The sequence below is a fragment of the Uloborus diversus genome, chromosome 1 (genome assembly GCF_026930045.1).
Source record: "Uloborus diversus isolate 005 chromosome 1, Udiv.v.3.1, whole genome shotgun sequence".
In the NCBI taxonomy this organism is placed as follows: domain Eukaryota; kingdom Metazoa; phylum Arthropoda; class Arachnida; order Araneae; family Uloboridae; genus Uloborus; species Uloborus diversus.
In genome coordinates, this window is record NC_072731.1 from 230184077 (window position 1) to 230198664 (window position 14588).

At 33.6% G+C, this 14588-nt stretch overlaps 1 protein-coding gene across 1 annotated transcript in view; it reads left to right on the forward strand.

Moving 5' to 3' along the window:
- The window catches only part of LOC129225651 (kinesin heavy chain-like), an 80024-nt gene that overhangs the window by 28582 nt on the left and 36854 nt on the right, over window positions 1–14588 (forward strand). Inside the window, exons 3-7 of the mRNA XM_054860125.1 lie at window positions 1585–1658; window positions 4086–4190; window positions 7835–7883; window positions 8001–8056; window positions 8148–8235. Of these exons, the coding sequence (XP_054716100.1) occupies window positions 1585–1658; window positions 4086–4190; window positions 7835–7883; window positions 8001–8056; window positions 8148–8235 (372 nt within the window). The remainder of the gene's footprint in view (window positions 1–1584; window positions 1659–4085; window positions 4191–7834; window positions 7884–8000; window positions 8057–8147; window positions 8236–14588) is intronic.

Below are 14588 nucleotides of genomic sequence, written 5' to 3' on the forward strand. Positions count from 1 at the left end.
TTTTTTTTCACGTATTCGTAAACGAATACAACGTTCACGCTGTATTCGTTTTGAGGATTTTGTTTATTTAAAAGCTATTTCAGTTTTAAAGAAGATCATTAAAACATTGTAAGATATAAATAATTAAAAATTATGTATTAATTAATTTATAAATAATTTTAAAACCTGGGCAGTAATTCATAAAAATAATAAAACTTAATTTACTAACTTTCTGTTAAACAAAATGTCGAAGAAAAGCTGAAGAGCCAGCCAAATAAATTCGCTACACTCATTTTGCATTTGTTAGCGTGTAGTATGTTTATATGTTAACGTGAAGGATCTAAATTGGAAAATGACGACTTTCACCGAAATATTTGATTTTTCGTCGATGCCTTTGGTATGAGAATGTCGACACTCACCGGTGAATGTCAATGTTTACAGATTTCAAATTTTTACGATAACATATCCAGGATGTACCAGTACAGCGTTTACAGACTTTCGGGACAGATGGAGTACACTTAGAAGACGGGAAATCACATAGAATGCATAGTCGGATGCGCTTTCCTGACGCGATAGTGACGGCACAAAGCACAAGAAAGACAAGCCACGAATAAGAGAAAAAAAAACGTGTTTATTATGCTTAGTAGAGCAAACAACTACGAAAAAAGAACATGAAGGAGCGAACGATGGTCATTAAAGTAGGTATTGGAAATTACGACCCCGGGCCGTGATGCGTGGCTCACATCTCCGGCGCATTGAAGATCGAACGTCAAAGCGAGCGCGGCAACAAAAATTGCGTGTGCGCATGCACCGTCATCTGATGCTTCGGTTTACATAACGACATCGATCGTGTTCACCAGACAAAAACTTACCAGCATTTTTTGTTGTATTAAAAATAATAAACATGTTTTCTCCTCTTATTTTGTCCTATCTTTCTTGTGCTTTGTGTCATCACTATCGCGTCAGGAAAGCGTTTATGACCATGCATTGCTATGTGATTTCTCACCGTCTAGGTGTACTCTATCTGCCCTGAAAGTGTGTAAACGTTGTACTGATACACCCTGTATATGTATTGTATAAAGTTCGATTTCAAAAACCAGTGGTGTGTTTAATTGATGTATCAATACCATCGATGGTTTTTATTCGATGTCGCACCTCTAGTATTATGTGCTTGTGCAGTACTTTGTTCGATTTTTTTCCCGACAATTGTTTGATTTTTTTCCCAACTCGTGTATTTTAAAGTCAATGAGTTGTGTTTGATTAAGTTTGTTTTCATTTATCAAATCTTTATTTATTACTTATGTTAGCACTATATTCTGTAAAGTTCCGATTTTTCCATTTAAATGCTTTTCGTTGTGTGTTACATTAAAATTCCTCTCTTCCCATTTTTCTTCTTCTTCTTATCCTCTCGTCATGAGTTTGGTACAGTAGTGTCTAGACTAGATTTTGAACCAAAACCACCAATAATCTTTTAGCTGTATTTCCAGTTTCTCAACAACTGAATTGAACATTTATTGATGACATTTTGAAATGTTTTGCTTCTTATCCTTTGTAACATTTTGTAAAATAACACGATACATACCTTATCTGTAATTTCAATTTCAGATGTCCTTATGGGGTACAATGGAACGATATTTGCTTATGGGCAGACGTCTAGTGGGAAGACACACACGATGGAAGTAAGTAGAACTTCTGACCCTTAAGCGTATTAAAATCGAAAATGTTTCGATTATCTTCTCTTGGTCGTAATAGTTATTCTGTCAATCTTCATAAAGCATTCATCATGAAAACTATAAAAGGACCAAAAAATGTGCTCATGTTGTCAGAAAATTCCTGGGTTTAGTTCTCGTGTAGCCATTTTGGAAGATATAAATCAGTTGGTCAGGTTAACAGAAGTGACGTTAACCCGAAAATTCAGAACAAGTAATTTGTTATATCAGAGCCAGTTATAAACAAAAAAAAGGCGCCATTTGGCAACATCAATAACGTGTTTGCTTTGGCAAGGGAGCCAATCCCCTCACCCCAATGAATGAGACTCCCTAAAAGGAGACCAAATCCTCTTCACAATGACCAACACCCCAGTAAAATCACCCCTCCTAAAAATTTCAATGGCGCAGTCTGCGCCATGACAACTTTCCCTTTCCCTTGTGAGCACCCTTAAGACGGTGAATGCGAATATTATTGGTTCACTTTTTTGTTCCAGAGAAAATCCCCAAAAGTGGCTGAGTCAGAATAGCAAATCATCTGACAACCCGTTTGTTTAGTTTCTGTCTATGTTTTTTTTGAGAGTATAGTACAGTACTCTTGCAGTTCTCATATGATAGTTGTCTAATTTATATGAAAGTGCTTGGTTTCTGCTTTGAAATCTTGACAGTAAGACGGATGACCATACAAGATACAGAAAACTTAAAATTAGATGTCATGTGAAATAGAAGCAAGGGGCCTTGTTAGCAACCTTCATTTCCAACGAGAAGCGAAGGTCCCTTGCATAACTTTCCCAGTTAATTCACACTCTATAAGCGTTTCAAAGTGCAGTACAACTCCCACAATCCGAATCAATTGGGATTTGATCCGTTCGATCGAAATTTCGGATGATTGGATTTTTTTGAAAAACGGTCTGTTTTAACTCATTACTGTATGTATGCTGAAAATAGGAGAAAAGAGCTATAATTTTATATTATAAAGAAAAATAGCTATTAATTAATTAAATGAAAGTTATTACTTTTACATGTTAAGCGCACTTTTTCAGTGCTGAACAATAAAAGAAAATATTAGTACTATCCTATGAGACAGGGACCCAATAATGTTCGCTCTTGCGCCTGCACTAGCATAGCCAGCCCAATTCAAATTGTAATAAAACTCACAAAATGCGCAAAGTCATGACTTTAAATGCTCTTTAATATTGATGTAACAAAATTTTCGATATTTTTAAAAAGTTTTCCTTTTATGTAGTGAAAACAGGTATTACATACCATTTTTCATTTTGGTAGTTGTTTCCATATTAAGGTACAAAAGCAAATAAATTATTTAAAATTTTTAAGTACATTTATTAACGACATTTTTAGCAAAAGCTTTTACATTGATTTCAGTTAAAATTTTATTTTGCATTTTCAAAAAATTAAACATCTTATTAAATGTTTCCTAGTACCCTTAAGTCGGAATTTCTTCCCTTCTTCTCTCTGAAATATGCGTGACGGGCCATATAGAGCCTATCTAAACGAATCGAATGTAACTCAGTGAAGGGAGATTCCATATTAGACAAGATGCGGTCGCAAGACATGAGAAACATCTGGGTCCCCTGTCCTCCGTTGCAAGTTACATTAATGCTTAGTTAGAAAACTCGAACATAAAAAGTCAACTCTTAGGGTTCAGATGACTTTTTTTGCTCTCATAAAATAGATATTTCAGTCCGTTGGTTTGTAGCGCTTTAATATTTCTTTTACACAATTCTAACTGAATTCTCAAACAAGTGTTCAGACGACACTTCTTTTTCAGTTCAGAACTTTTATCTTTATAATTAACTTACTCCGGTTTCTCCTCACAAAAAAATATTTTCTGTTCCAAAATGTGCAATTATTTTTTGAACTCATAGATATGCAGTTAGTTCAGCTTATTCTGATTTTAATTATATTTTTGTGGCAAGACAGCGGCCGTTTCAGTATTATAGTTTCTACTTTTAAATTGTTGCTAAATTTTACTTATGTCAAAGTTCTACACCTGTTTTTAATGTATGACTTAACTATGATAATTAAACAAAATAAATTTAAAAGAAATTTTACCAAAAACGTACAACGCTCGTGTAAAGTTAAACACGAGCTGGTTGGACAGTACAAATACTGTCCAACCACGGATTGTTTGGAATTTTCAAACGTCCAGATAAGACGAATCTATCTGAATAAGGGGGAAAAGTGAAAATTTGATGCCGGTATTCCTCTCATTTCAATGAGACTCTGCTTCTGCAAAAGCTGGCATCGCGAAAAAATATTAGATTTGTCCATTTCTGGCTGTAAAACGGATGTTTGTCTTTCCATACAATCCGTGGTCAGACAGTAAAAAGCTATTTCCTAAAAATGGTTAAAGCTAATAATTTGTAACTGATCTTCTAGGGCATATTAGGGGACCATATACAACAAGGCATCATTCCACGGATAGTAAACGATATATTTAATCACATTTACTCCATGGATGAAAATATTGAATTTCATATAAAGGTAAGTGTTCAAATTATTTTAATGTTGATAGTTGAATTTTTCGTTTTTACTAAAGACGACCTTCGCATTGAGTACAAAAACCGTATTTCAAACTTTTTTTATAATGTACGTTAATAACATTTTTGCGATAGTAATTTTAATTTTTTCTTAAAAAACTCTTTTCTTGCTGTGAAATTTGAACTCATGCACAATTTAGCAATAAGTTACCGCCACTAAATAAGGGCTAAGGCAGAACTACATGCAATATACCAGACAGCCGAGTTATCACATCCAGAGACTGTAGTTTCGTTCTTATTAGAACTCTTTAGTCTGGAATAGAGAATAACCGAGATGGAGGCAGATGTCATCTCATTGAAGCTGAGAGCGCCAACAAACTGGTAGATAAAGTAAATTTATCTCACCAGTCACCAGCGAGTGTCCGCTGCATGGTATGTTTGGACTCGTGAATTGAAGCCGAAACTTTGGCATTTAGCAGTAAGTTACCACCCCTAAGCCAGGGCTAAGGCAGAACTACATGCAATATACCAGACAGCCGAGTTATCACATCCAGAGACTGTAGTTTCGTTCTTATTAGAACTCTTTAGTCTGGAATAGAGAATAACAGAGATGGAGGCAGATGTCATCTCATTGAAGCTGAGAGCGCCAACAAACTGGTAGATAAAGTAAATTTATCTCACCAGTCACCAGCGAGTGTCCGCTGCATGGTATGTTTGGACTCGTGAATTGAAGCCGAAACTTTGGCATTTAGCAGTAAGTTACCACCCCTAAGCCAGGGCTAAGGCAGAACTACATGCAATACACCAGCCAGCCTGGAAATATATTACAACTTTCAAGACATGAATTTCCGCAGAATGAGAAAGTTTCCAAGTTTTTTAACGATGACTTTAGTTGATAAAAGTTAACGTATAAATTTAATTTGTGGGTGTTTTTTTTAAATTATAATTATTTTTTTAATTTAGTTTATTTATTTACTACTTTATTCTTACTTAGTAATTTTGAAATTTGTGAAAATTTTCACAGTATGGAAATAAGAAAGATTATTGGTAAATTATATTACTGGTCACACTATTTTCAGTAAGAGTTGTCATGATGAAACAGTGATGAATTACAGATTATTAATTTTGCTTCTTGCATAGCTTCCGATCTTAAATCGTTTAGCTTAATGCCTTTAAAAATTATTCTTCCAATAGATTCTGACATGAAAAACTGCTTACATGAAAATACTGAAAATTATAGATTTTTATTCTTTATTGGTGGTTTAAAGTTTAATAGTATATTTTCTTCCTTGTTTTTAAAGTAAACTTTTGCAGCAGCACGAACTAGAAAGGTCTATTGAAAATCTGATTACAATATTAGCTAATTAAGAAACTTATAATGTGGTGTTTTCGAAATCTGTAATGCTTTAAATTGCAAATCATTTTTAAAAACATTTTATAGGTAAATTTATTATATACCTCCAAACTTAATGGAATATCGTAGTAAAAGTTTCAAATATAATTTTTCAATAAACAATAAAAAATTTCTAAACATATTAACCATTCAACAACTTTTATTTCGACTTTAATTTTAATATTTTAAATTACAAAAGTAATCCTGCTTTTTAAGTTTTTTATTCTCGGATCATTGTGCTAAACCTATGCTTTGCATATAAAAACTCTAAATAATAATTACCTCAGCTTTGATTGTATGATGAAAAGAAATACAACTAGTTTCCAATGAAAGTCCCCTGCACACAGTGCTTCGGACCTGCAACAACCTATTCAGAAAGAATACTGTAAAAAATAAAACAGAACTCATTTCTTTTACCAAACAACTTTTTTTATATAATTTCAACACGTGTATACTATTTTCAGTGAAAATTTGAGCCAATTTGAGCCTAAAAATGGATTTAATTATAAATTTGCAAAAACAATTTCAGAGCAAGAAAAAATAGCGTGATAATTGCAACAACTATCTAGATTTTTGTGGGAAAACTTTTTTAAAAGGCTCTTTACTGCTAAGATACTACTTTGAAAATAAAGTGCTCAAATAAAACTGAGCAATGCAGAAAAACTTACTTAAAACTATTTAAATCTGCATCGCATTAATGACTGATGGAAAATTGGTAAAGTATGTTTTGCCGTTGAAGAACTATTCTTGTAAACAAAACAACTTTACAGTGAGAGCTTATGGAAAATTACGTCTTCCTAAAATAATTTCACTACGGAAAAGGTAGTTTTGAGGAGAGAGGGGATATTACGGAATGAAACAAAGAAACCGATTTTTCAATACATAAAAGAAATTTTCTTTGAATGCTGATTGAATAAATTTCAACCTCTCGTGTCCAAAAGACATGCAAGGCAGAAAGAAAACATATATTTTCTGACTGAAAAAGCGTGTCCAATTTTTCCTTTCTCGTGCATCCTGATACTTTCTTTAAAAAGTACCATATAAAAATGTGATGGAAAGTAAATTATATAATAGGTTGCAAAATTTTAATAATGTTAAAAATCTGCATGAATTAATAATGAAGTAAACATTCAAAAATCAAAAATTGTGAATAAGAGAAAAATAAAAATAAAATAGGCATTCTAAAATCAGAAAGCTTAAGCTGCACATTAAGTAAAGTATTCATTACGTCATCAAAAGTATTTTAAAAAAAAGCAGGTATGCGTTATCAAATGAAAAACATTGTTACGGCAGAGCAAAAGCAATTTTTCCCCCATTTAAATACGAAAAATTTTAAATGGTTTGAAATCAAAAATAAGGTAGATATTGTAAAATCAAGAGAGATAAAATAAATGCATAAAATAAGGAAAATATTACAAAATTAAAAATATTGTAAATGTGCATGAAATAAAAATAAAAATTAAAAAAAAAAAGACTGCTCAAAATCAAAAAATATTTATAAATATGCATTCTTTCTACTAACTTTCATTCTAAGAAACTGCTGTAAAAAATATAATTATTCATAAGAAATAAAACTATATGGCATTGCTTCTCATCTTTTAATGTTGCAAGCCAAAACCAAAAGAAAAGGTCTCGCGCCGCCGCAGCTTCAATACTTTAGTCGGGCAATATTAAATTTTGTAACACTTGTTAATGATTAAAAATATTTTCCTTTATACAAAGAAATTTCTTTTGTTACTCTGTTACTTCAGACACATTCTGATCCCCTCAAATTCATTAACTTGACGCATCCCCCCCCCCCCCCGTCTCGTACGCAGGTTGGGCAACGACGTCAGGCGAGTCAAGCTCCAATGATGTTCAATATCGCTCGGAATATACTGAACTGAAGTGCATCAATTTCGAAGAAAAAGTTCGGAACAGACATGAGAATTTTCATCGTATCTGATACCCCCCCCCCCCCCCGAAAAAATACAAGCAAAAATATTTAAAAGAAAAAACGCACGAAAAGTATTTAAGCAATATATGCAAAGCAACATCTGTTTTATAACATTAGGAATTGCTCATTTTCCCCCGTACTTTACGTTTCGAATGGCAGCGAATTTCGTAAACGTTTTGTACTGCAACCTAATTAATTTTACAGAAATAGTTCTTGAATTAAAAATTAAAAATTGTGTTGCCTAAAAAGTTCTTTAAAATGTTTCTTCAGTGTTACAAATGTGTTCACATGTTTAAAATTAAATATTTTTCTCTTATAGATATCATATTTTGAAATTTATTTAGATAAAATCAGGGACCTTCTAGATGGTAAGTTACAGTTTGTTTCAGAACTTTAACAAAGAAAATTTAACTTAGCGACCTTTATAATTTTTTTTGTAAAATATTTTTTTTCTAAAACTCATGTGTGTAAATATTTATTTTTAGTGTCAAAAACAAATCTTTCCGTTCATGAAGATAAAAACAGAGTTCCTTTTGTGAAGGTAAGCGTATATGTAAATAACATATTATTCATCCGTAAAGGTAATAATATCACTTCATCAAAAAATATCTTATTTCGATTGTTTCTCTTAGGGTGCTACAGAACGTTTTGTTACAAGCCCAGAAGAAGTGATGGAAGTTATTGATGAAGGAAAAGCAAATAGGCATATTGCAGTCACAAGTATGTATACTTTTTTGAGGGTGAGGGGGTGAGATCTTCTCTTACTTAAGACTAGGGAACTAGGTCCCTGCTCGCTTCGCTCACCAACCTTCTTTTGCCACGTACATCACCCTCGAGGGTCCCCTGTACCTATCACGCAGTCAGGCACGTAGCTAGAACTTTGTTAAGAGGGGGGTCCAAGGTTGCACGAACTTCAAAAGAGGAGGCATGCTAAAGCAGAATTAGTAGCTGATAGTTACACAAGATAAGATAAATCCAATTAAAACTGATTATTAAAATATGATAATTAACTAAAATTAATTAAATAATTGAAATTAATTGAGCCATTAGTTAAAATTAGTTAACAAAAATTTTATATTAAGTGGTAAATTAATTATTGAAAGTTTGTAAATTAACATTAAACTGAAAGCTATCACACACAAAGTTTCCAAGCATGGGTGAACCTCTGTCCTCCTGAAAATGAGTGATATATTTTCTATTAATAAAAAGGGCACATTAAAAGAAAAACGGAAAACGAAAACTGTTCTAGAAATTACTTGGAAAATGCATGCGATAATTTAATAAAATATTAAAGCTTTGTAATATATTTCAACAAAATATGTGCATTTGTACTTATGCCATTTTATTTGAAAACTAGAAAGTAGCCCATCAAGGTATGACGGGTGAAAATTGCTTCAACTCTTCTACATTTGAACGAAGCAATTGCCTGTTTGGTAATATTTTGATAGTTGAAATTTTAACTCTAACACCAGTGGATTAACCCTAAACTCCGGTAGATAGCGTACATTGTTTTCGTTTCTTCATTCCTCTGAGATGACACAGTCTTATCAGTAGAACTGTTAAGTTACCGGATCGAGTTCAGCCTTGTCACAATAAAGCCTTTCCCTGAATGTTAATCATTACCAAAACATATTATCAAATTACATATCATGCCGTGGCGCGAATTCATTGTTGAAACACGCGGGTTACTCGATCATCGGCATTATTTATATGAGGATAAATAAATCTATATCTATGGAGTCGAATGTATAACTATATGAATGTTACATAACGTAACCCTGTCCGATTTGAACAACATTCCAGGCAAAATCCCACAACTCTCTCAACGAAAATATTAACAAGGTTTCATTTAAAAAGCTTGAATTAGTTTTTATTGATTTACATTTATAATATTCTTTTGATAATGCGAAATAGAATGATATTTCCAATCTTATCCGTTTTATAATTATCATTCCTTTTCATCAATTAAAAGCTTGAACAAACTATAAACTCTTTGAGAGACGGAGGCTTCCTTTGATGCAACCATTTTTTTATATATATAAATTTTTTTCTTCAGCCAACTGACACAATGATTCCAGTTAGCTGAAATAAAAAAAGAGAAGCAAGAAATAAATGGGGTTCTCAAGTGAAGTCACTATTCCTCAAAGGGTAAAAGCTGTTCGAAAAACTTTTAAATATTCGAAAAGGCGTATTGCCGTTTTTTATCATTTTTTTTTTTCTAATGGGGCTGTGTTAGAGGCTTTAGCCTTTTGCGGAACAAGTGAGAACCAAACCATATGGCATCCAGTCATTCATATGCCACCATTAAGGCGCGGATGTGAATGTCAGAGAAAAATTTGATGCCCAGTTTCCACCAGATGGAGACACCTGAGCTCTTTTCGATGCGAAACTGCAAAAGGAATTTAATTTTGTCAAGAGTTCAAACGACCTAAGGGATCTTTTACATGCCGATTAATGGAATGTATACCTAATGAATTAAATTAAACATCTCTGTGATTTTATTTTAACAACGTGTTGTTAATTTTAACAACAATGCATATCATATTTTACAACGCAGGCAATGATTTTTTTTCTTTAATACGATGTTAGCAAAACACTTTATTGCAAGAAATAGCAAATATCTTTAGCTTGAAGAAAATAAGAGTCGAAAAAATTAAAAAAAAAAAAGCGATATAGAAACGAAAAACTCAAAAAAATTTATCTCGTATCCACCTTTTTTGTTTCTTTGCTTGTAACGCAGTAAATAGCGGTAATTTTCACCCAGTACTTTATAGTTAAATGCATATGCCTGTTTTTTGTTACGTTTAATGCTACCTTCACAATTTACTAAAGATGGATGCATAGATGCTAATTAAATAACTTCTCAGTACAATTGGAATACAAATATGCTTTATGGGACAACATCGAATAAGAGATGAGAGAGAGAGATAATTTTTCTTCAATTAAAAAACTAACTGTTTTTCTTTTGGGATCAAAGAATCACAATTCAGTAAGATTTAAAAGTATTAATTCGTAATAAATTACTTATTACATGCTTTAATATGGCCGAACTTGTAATTTCATGAACTGATCACAGAAAAATATTCAAGTAATTTTCAATTGTTTTTCTATAAAATTTTGATTCCGCAAAAAATTCGATACATCAACTTCAAGTTTTATTTATTCATTTATTTTATTTATTTTACCTTCAGACACGAATTCTTTTTGGGCATTTAATATGTTCAATGATCATGCTTAAATATTGGGGGAAAATATCAGAAAAAAAATCTATGTAATTTGTTACTCAGAAAGGAGAGAAATGTTTAAAATAATCTAAAAGTTCAAATAAAATTGTTATCAAAATATAAAATGAATCTGAAATGAACCATGTCAAAAATATAAAGAGTTAAAATGAAAAAAAAAAAATCAATAATAGTTTTTTCTCATCCTCAAGCACATGAAATGTGTAGAATTTATTTTTTCGCTGCTGGCTTAGAATCTAAAATTAGTTTTTAAATGGAAAAACACATTAATACGTAAAATTGCTTGTATTTTTAAGAAAACTTTAAAAGAGAGCACTGGCCCTTACCTAGTTTGGGTAAACTTAATTTTCTTCTGCATATATGTTTCTTCAAGATATGTTTCCTATAAGTATGATGTAGATAAAAACTGCGTGTTAAAACAGAAAAAAATCGGAATTCAATTACTGATTCACCAGGACCGCACCTCACTCTGGCTGTCTTTCGTGCAACATGCGTCTATGAAATCCGCGAAAATCCAAAAAGAAAGGAGACAGAAATAAAGAAAACCAGGCCAATGAGACTGGGATTCAATGAGACTGGGGGGCAATAAATGCTTGTTTTTACTTTGCCGATGGCAATCTGATGGACCAAAGGAGAGGGGCTGAATTTCAAGGTCACACGACCCAGCTGGTTTGAAAGACGATACCGACATTTCCCGGTTTCCGACGTAGTGCGCGACAGTAAAAGGCAGACGAAAGTTGGGAACCTGCAGTTGGTGCACGAGATTCTCGTGTTCTGAATTGACTCAAGGACTGAGAAATTTTCCGATTAATGGGAATATTTAAGGGGAAAATGCAGGGTTTTATAAAAACATTCTCTTTCGGAAAAATTTTGTTGATGCGAGATGCAACAACTGAGAAAAAATGACAGGGGTCTTTCGGGAAGGGGGGGGGGGGGTCCGGACCCCATGGACCCACCCCTTGGCTACGTCCTTGACGCAGTGCTTTACTACGTGGGAGGCTTTCGGGAAAAATCGCCACCTAGTGCAGCTCAATGCCACCTACGGCGGGTAACAATTCATTATTTTATTGCTTTTACCCAAGGAAGTCCCCAGGACATCCTGAATGTCCGACCTTTTATATCCAGCCCCTCAACGTTTAGAGAAGTGAGACAGAGCGGAATGGCTTCTCCTGAATGTCCCCAATCCAAGGGTAATAGTATTGACAAGCTTGACATTCACTGTCCGGGGGAGATAGGGTTACAAACATACAGGCACACGCAGAGAGAAAGACCCTCACATGTTTTGATCGCATAGATACTTAAATTTAGAGCTCCTAGTGCTTTACGATATTTTATATTTCTCTTTTTAGCACAAGATTTTTATACCTAGATTCATAAATATTTTTAGCTAAAAAAGTAATATGCGACTGAAAAAAAAAAAAAAACACAAGGATAGATTTTGCTTCTTTGACTGAGCATTTAGTTATATATTTCCAAAGCAATTATTAATTGAATTTTAAATGACTAGATCTCTGACTTGCTATTTCGTTTTTTCTATAGATTTTTTTTTAGCGACGCAGCAGTCAATGAAATCGTTGAAACGTCATGATGTTGAAATCGAACTGAATTTCAAAATCAACGTTTAAAATTGCAAGCAGAGTCTGGAACACATCTAATGCTAAAGTTCTCTGCAAATTAAAATAAGGCTCGAAAACTTGGCAAAACGCCAAATTCTGGGCCCCGCGAACAGATTTTTAAGGGAAAAGTGAAAAACGAAACAAACCCTCGGAAATGAGAAACTGAGACAAAAGTTGCCCTGAGCTAATTCATTTACAACATAAGAGAGTGGCATAGCAAGAACGTTTTCAAGAAAGTAGGTGGGGGTACTTGCTAAACATCAGTGGCGGCGCTAGGCGTCGGCGACGTCGGCAACTGCCGACGGCCTCGCGCAGATAGGGCCTCGCAAAATTCTCAGAAGTAAATTTTCAGAAGTTTTAAGATATTTCCATGTTTTCGATTGAAGCTCTCATTAAATATAACAGACGCAAAAGTAATCAAAATAGTGCGTGCAGGAGAGACTGCACAGAGTCAGCCTTAGCAAATGTTTGGCCCAATTCTGTCGCGGCCTGAATTAAAAATATTCATTGGCAACAGCTAACTGATCAGCTAACTCTATCCCCCCCTTTCTTTTTTCTCTTCTTTTCAGTTCTTTTCTTTTTTCTTTTGTTTCCTAAGTTCATCTAAAAGTAAGAAAATATCCAAAATGCTGCTCCTCCGAACTCTTCCCCCTTCACACACACACACACCGAAAGCATTATGGAGCAACTTAAATTTTGTTTCCAGATCTTAAACTTCGCGATATTTCCAGCTTAAAGCTCCCAAATGCTCAACAACGTCGAAAATCGCTTAAAATTGCGTTTTTTTAGCTTGAATTTCAAAAATTACCGAGCGTAATATTACAAAATATGGCAATACAATCGCATTTTTAAGGATTGAATTTCAGAAAATATTCGGGCAAGGGTCCCCATATCGCCTTTCTTTTATATCATAAGCAATTAGGCTTTTTAAACTTCATTAACAGAAAATTCAAGTGGAATGGCTCCTGAATATAAAATATTCCTAAGTTTTTAGGACCATAATTTTCAAAAATTTTCGAGGGATCTCCCTTCCTTCCGGTAAAATCTTCAAAGTTTGTCTAAAATTCCGTTTTTGAAACTTCAATTTCGAGAATTTGCAGGAAATTGATTTTGACTTTTTTTTTTTAATTTAAAGAATCGATCTGTGACAGTCTCTGACCCTAAAGTCAATAAATATGGCCTATAATTGCATTTTAAAGGCTTCAATTTCTAGAAATTTCCACCGAGACCCCCTGTACCTTTTTTACCTTAACATCAGCAAAGAAAGCCCAAAATGGCGTTTTTAAACTACAAATTTCGAAATCTTTCCGGGGGAGAACCCCCAGACCCCCCTTTCTATCAGGTAATTTTTTCCACAGTCAAAGTGCCGGCTCCTCCCCCCACCACGAAAAAAACTTCTTTTTGACTGTGCTACTAATCACGAAATGTTTTTGTCCCAGCAATTAAGTGAATTGGGAACCCTAAGTGCCAATAGTTAGTACAAAAACTAATTCTATGAATTCAATTATTTGTCTCACAATATTTTATGATTAAAAGGGCCTCGCAAAACTGCATCGCCGACGTTTACTTTTGCTCTCGCGCCGCCACTGCTAAACATGGATGAAGATGCGTACATACAATGCAATTCAAAGAGATAGGACAAATGCGAGAAGATAAAAGGGGAGCGAATAATAATTTTAATATTTTACTCAATTTACTGAAATATTAAAAATAAATTTTAATGTCGTTAAAATGTAAAGATTTGAAAAAATTTGAAGAGGGCAAATAGGAACAAGATTCAGAAAATGTGTGGTCCCACTCACTCTTTTAGAACGTGGGAAAAAATTGTTTAAAATGAGCAGGATTGTGGTATTGTTCCAATTTTAAAGAGCACATTGCTTAAGTTCTATTCGCAACTCCAACAAACTATAGGAGGCACTGCAGCCACCGTCTAATGGCGGACGAAAAAGGTAAAACACTCGCACGCCGTAGCGTAGAAAATGCTAATAAGTCTAGTAATTTTTGTTTGTATGCATGACTTTTTTTATTTTATTCTTTTTAAATTTATTTTCAAACTCTTGTGGACATTCTGGCCCACGTAGAAAGAAATGAGAATTCAGGAAACATTACTAAACGTTAGACATTCATGCAAATTTCGTAGTTCGTAGTTGTAAGCAACCATTTCCCCGATTTTGAATTCGATATTTATCAATTCTTGATGGAACTACATTTTCAT